Source organism: Hippocampus comes, unplaced genomic scaffold, assembly GCF_001891065.2.
Source record: "Hippocampus comes isolate QL1 unplaced genomic scaffold, H_comes_QL1_v1.1 scaffold174, whole genome shotgun sequence".
Lineage (NCBI taxonomy): Eukaryota > Metazoa > Chordata > Actinopteri > Syngnathiformes > Syngnathidae > Hippocampus > Hippocampus comes.
In genome coordinates, this window is record NW_017805983.1 from 3,104,324 (window position 1) to 3,110,055 (window position 5,732).

The 5,732-nt window shown below is 43.4% G+C and overlaps 1 protein-coding gene across 1 annotated transcript in view; it reads left to right on the forward strand.

The window, feature by feature from the left end:
• Positions 1-5,499, forward strand: part of LOC109528278 (PDZ domain-containing protein 4-like) — a 16,568-nt gene extending 11,069 nt beyond the window's left edge. Inside the window, exons 11-16 of the mRNA XM_019890659.1 lie at positions 1,164-1,464; positions 1,751-1,826; positions 2,773-3,126; positions 3,276-3,419; positions 4,667-4,779; positions 4,860-5,499. Of these exons, the coding sequence (XP_019746218.1) occupies positions 1,164-1,464; positions 1,751-1,826; positions 2,773-3,126; positions 3,276-3,419; positions 4,667-4,779; positions 4,860-5,073 (1,202 nt within the window). The 3' untranslated portion in view covers positions 5,074-5,499. The remainder of the gene's footprint in view (positions 1-1,163; positions 1,465-1,750; positions 1,827-2,772; positions 3,127-3,275; positions 3,420-4,666; positions 4,780-4,859) is intronic.
• The last annotated feature ends 233 nt before the right edge of the window (positions 5,500-5,732 follow it).

Below are 5,732 nucleotides of genomic sequence, written 5' to 3' on the forward strand. Positions count from 1 at the left end.
GCAGGGCGGCGGGTTCAATGTCTTCTTGTTTTATGGTTATTTTGTTTAAATTTTTGATGGGGGAAAAAAAAAAAGATTAAAAAAAAAAAAACTTTGTCCGACCTACCGACCCTATGCTAAAATTTCTTGTTACCGGAAACACACTATCTTTTTTGTTTGGCCTTAATTGTTATTGCAATACTAGTGTAACCTGTACTACAAATGACTTGTGTTCTACATACTTAGCCAAGAAAGATGATTCTGATTCTCATAGTTGTAGTTTTAATAGTTTTAGTATCAGTCGTTGAATGAGTGTTTAGTAGTACTGATTGTATTGGTAGTAGTAATAAAGGTGTAATAATAATAATAATAACAATAATAATAATAATAATAATGATTATGATCATTTATTAATTACTATTATTATTATTATTCGTAGTAGTAGTAGTAGTAGTTGTAGTAGTAGTAGTAATAATAGTAGCAGCAACAGCAATAGTAGTACTTAAGATACCTAAGATGATAAGAACTATTTATTTAGAACAGTAGTGTCAAACATACGGCCCACAATGAGGTTCGATCAGGCCCGCAGGATCATTTAAAAGTGAAAAAAATGCATAAAAGACACGGAATGAATATTTTTAATAAGGTGCAATTCGTGGTGTATCTGCTATGGGAGACAATGTTTTGATCAGAGTAGAAGACGACATTGTTTTGATCAAAGAAGAAGACAATAGCAGTCCCAGTCTGTCACTGAGACAGACCCAACACAGCAGACACTATCAAGGACATGTGAATACTTTATTCTTTACACATTTAATAGCACTCTCCTTAGTTTGTAAGGTGTAGGCAGGGATTAAATTGCTCTCTTCGGGCAGCAGGCGGGGGACACCCTGAATTGGTTGCCAGCCAATCGCAGGGCACACATAGACGAACAAACATTCGCACTCACAATCACACCCTGGGGACAACTTAAAGTGTTCCATTGACCTGCCACGCATGTTTTTTGAAATGTGGTGAGGAAACCAGAGTACCCACGCAGGCACAGGGAGAACATGCAAACTCCACACAGGAAGGCCAGAGTCGGAATCAAACCCCGCACCTCTGCACTGTGAGGCCAGCACGCTAACCAGTTGACTACCGTGCTACCCACCCACACTTCTATCAACTTACAAAAAAATGTCCAGATTTTTCTCATACAGGTCTGCCTGACAGCGACGGCGTCAACAACAATGATACTAATCGTCATGAGTTGTCAGCCGTCAACGAGCTACCGGAGCGTTCCAATGATGGCAAAGACAGCACCAGTGCTTACGGCAGCTGCGAGAGCTGCCACGGCACGCCATTAGTCAGCACCGTACGAATCTCGCCCCTTCGGGATGGCGAGGCACCCATGGCTCCGCCTTCCCACTGGGAGAGATGCCACTCCAAGCTCGGATCCGGCAGCTGGGATGGCCACGTGATCAACACGTCGCCCTCCAAGTTCAGGTCCAAAGATTAGTCACTGTAAAAAAACAAACAAAGAAACAGACAAAAAAAACATGCAAAAACACCATTCATTCAAAGACTCTAAATTGTCTATGTGTGAATGTGAGTGTAACTGCTTGGTTTTCTATGAGCCCTGTGATTGGCTGGGATAGGATCTAATTGACCCTAAACCCTGAGGACAATAACTAGAAAAGTCGATGGATGGATGGCTGAATTTCCAATTTCAGTATGACAAAATAATGCTTTTAAGGTGTCATAAAATTACAATTTGTTTTCACTTCCATAGAACTCTGTCCAATGAATTGGGATCACCCTCTCGACGAGGGATGGCTGAAGGAGGACATGGTTCCAGAACAGCTAATGTGCCAAACACATTCTGATTCTTCAAATCAGAATGAGCTCACTTCGAACAAGGAAAACAGTGTACTGGAGATGGCCAACAGAGCCTAACACACATATGACCATCTCTTTCAGAGACTAACTAACCTATGAGGGACAGCATGGTGCCACAGGGCATCCAGATTTCCAGAAAATACAAAGAAGGGAGTAGCGGAAGATAAAACAGAATAAGATCATATGATAACTGTTAGCTAACCCAATAACTCCGCTTCTCAACTCAACTCAACCATCGCTGCATATAAAGTGCTGTACGGTGGTTCTCATTTTTCTTGAAATGACGTGATTGACCAGGTTTACATTTAACGGATTTTCACAACCACAAGACGCACATAAAAGTCTTAAATTTAAAAGAATAAGGGCGAGAATAACCTATTCTCAATATATTCAATAGTTACAGCCCTTATTTAAAACCAGTTCAAAATCTTGAAGCCAGGGCTAATATGAAAGCCAGGGCTGAACTTTGAAGGTATGTCTCAACCTTGAAGCCAGGTCTAATGTGAAAACCACTTCCGAACCTTAAAGTTAGGGTTAATAAAACAGTCATGTTTAAATTATGAAGCTAGGAATGGACTTTGAAGCTGGGACAGAACATTGAAACTAAGTCGGAACCTTGAGGCCAGGTCTGAACCCTAAAGTCTCACCTTCAAGTTGGGTCAGTCCTGAACCTTGAAGCCACATCTGAACCTTAAAGCCAAGTTCTAAAGTTTAAAGCCAAATCTGAACCTTAATATCAGGTCTGAATCTTAAAGCCAGGTTCTAAAGTTTAAAGCCAGGTCTGACCCTTAACGTCAGGTGAAAACCATTAATCCCGTTCTGAACCTTCAAACCAGGTCTGAACATTGAATCCAGGACTGGCACTTAAAACCAGCTCTGAACCTTAACAGAGATGTTAATCTTAAAGGGGTATAGAACATGATGAATGAACATTTGGATGCAGGAATCGCCCTCACTAGGCCCCGTGGAGGAAGTGCAGAGTCCAGCCCCTTCCTAGCCCAGCGGCGCCAAAGCCGAGCCAAAGCATTGGAGCGCTACCACAGCTGCATGGTGCTGCCCTCCGATGGCCTACTGGAGCCACTGGATCGGGAGCTGGTTGAGGACAGAGGGGCAGGTATAGGAAGCAGTGAACGGGCCAGCCCGCGCAGTGCGAGCAATGTCCCCTGCGGTCCGGAAGGCCGCCACGCACCCTCCTGCTTGGGCCTGGCGCAACCATTAGCACTGGCTCACTCATCGCCTACCGCGACAGGACAGCGCATGGAATGGAAGGTAGGGGACAACTGGACATGGGGCGTATGGCTTTTAAGGTTTGGGAAAGACTGTTGGCCTTCAATACAGTTCTTTCTCAGACGAGAATCCGTATATGACTCAAGCTTTAGTCTGGTGTCGTCTTCATCATTCATGCTGTTGCTGTCCAGGTGAAAATCCGCAGTGACGGCACTCGCTATGTGGCCAAGCGGCCAGTCAGAGACCGCCTCCTCAAGGCGAGGGCCATGCAGATCCGAGAGGAACGCGGCTGCACGACCACTGATGACGATGCCGCTGCCAGCGAGATGAAACAGGTATGCCAGCAAGACATCAATCACGTCTGAGCTGCATGAGGAGTGTGTTGTCATCCAGCCAAGTGCAACACTATATCGCTGGCATCGGGCCAAAAACTCATAAGTCACGATGTAGTAAATTGCATTTTTTCCCCCAAATCTATCCTATTGGTCAGTTCACAAGTGGGGGCGTTATTTTTACAAATTACTGACCAATCTGAAGTAGTGAAAATGACTTGCACTCTTCAATGATGCAGAGTTAATGGTTGAATAAACATGCCGTTTTGGGGGGGACTCCTGAAAAGTGACTATTTTGGAGGTACAAGGCTTCGTCCGGACACCAGCGAATTGAATTAAAGTATCAGGTACCTTCACTTCAGACATGACACAGCTCAGTGAAGTTAAACAAACAAATAAAAAAAAATCTTTATTTATATAGCACTTTCACAACAACCACAGCTGTAACAAAGTGCTATGCATAAAACATAAACGACAATAACAATTAAAATACAGTGTCATAAATGCCTCAATAACTTTTAGCGTAGAGGAGATGTTGAGTTGTATTCCCTCTTGCTGCACATGTGTGAAGCTGTTAGATGATGAGAGAAGGGCAAGAATGACGTCTCCATTGACCAGTAAGAAGGCTTGAGAATTGTCATCTCACAATCACAGCTTGCATGATATCAGTTACGTTTGCTACATTGAAGGTAAACAAGCAACTGTAGTTTTCAGACAAATGATGATTTGTCCATTGGTGAGTAACACATGTTAGAAATAAGAAGGGTGAGCTAGGCCATTGCGTCGCTGTGACCTTTACTGCTGGCTCGGCATCTTCGTATGTAACTGCACTTCTGCAGATATATCTAGTTAGAACCAGTTAAGACCGTAGAGTCGGACATCATCATGTGGTATGGCCAGAGCTACCCTCCTGCATGGGTATGGCTTAGGGTGTACAAAGACTACGAACCCTTTTTGACAGATTCGAACTTTTTTCACAATCGTGCAGAAAAAGTTTTTACAGCTGTAGATGCGATCTTTTTGACATTCACTCAAGAGCCCAACAGAGAATATACAGTCTTCTGGTGTTTACTGCTAATAGTGCGCAATAAAGATGAAAGGACTGGATGAGGGATTCACACAGAACTTTTGAGTTGGTGCCATGACCCAGATCACACACATACAGAAAGATGAGTTAAATTCTCTCATCCCATTCAATCATCTCCCTTGCTTCACTTTATTCATGACAATTGGAAGTGTAAACTCAACAGGGCCGCTACTGGAGCAAAGAGGAGAGGAAGCAGCATCTGCTGAGGGCCAGAGAATACAGACAAAGACGAGAGTTCATGATGCAGAGTCGCGTGGACTACCTGAAGGGTGACAGGTAAAGACGCACAGTGCATGAAGAGCGTCACCACCAAATCCTTCGTTCCAAGACTTGATTCTTCTAATTTTCGTTAGCAGGGACGCGGTATCATCAGCAGATGACACCGTCGAGCTTCCTGTCCCTGTCCATAATGACAACGTAGTGCCCCTGAGCCAGAAGAAGATGAGCAGGAAGAGGAACCGCCGCATTCTCAACAACTGGAACACCATCCAGGAGCTGCTGGCTCATGGCTCACGCTCCCACGACGGCAAGAAAATCTTTAACCCTCTCCTCTCCTTCACTACTGTGTGACGTGCAGATGACAGCGCGAAGAACGGAGAACTAGCAACACTGGTTTACAAAAACTTTTAGTCATAGATGTCTTTATGTGTCCCTCAACGCATTTTCAGATTCTAAAAAAATGTCTTTACCTTTTTTCCAACATATCAGGCATTTGAGTTGTGATACTTTTGTTTTTAAGTTTGACATATTGGAGGATATCATAAAAAATCGTTGACTTTCCATCCGAGTTTTAACCCCTGCAGATTAAAAAATATAATTTAATTTAGATTTCCCCAATCCTAGGAGCTTCATTTTCTCTTTTAGTTTTTTTTCTTGCCGAGACCTCTGCCAAACACATGCGTGCATGCACACGCTTGGAGGCCCACACGGACAGCCACTCGAGAGAACTGCAATCGCCACCTAGTATTTTTGCTGGGTGTCCAATTTAGTATTGTGACTTGTGTGACATGATATTCTGTTTTACAACCTTGAAATGTGTTTGAATATATTCACTAAGCCCATCGCGGAACCCCAAAACAACAACAGGGTATAAGTACTTTGCTATAGATTTAAATCCCACTAAGTCCACTTCATAACAAAAAGAAGCTGTACCCACACATTGGAAGCTCATCTTACAGTCATTTACAGCCATTGACCTCCTCTTGCTGATTTTTGTCCTTTCTTTTTGG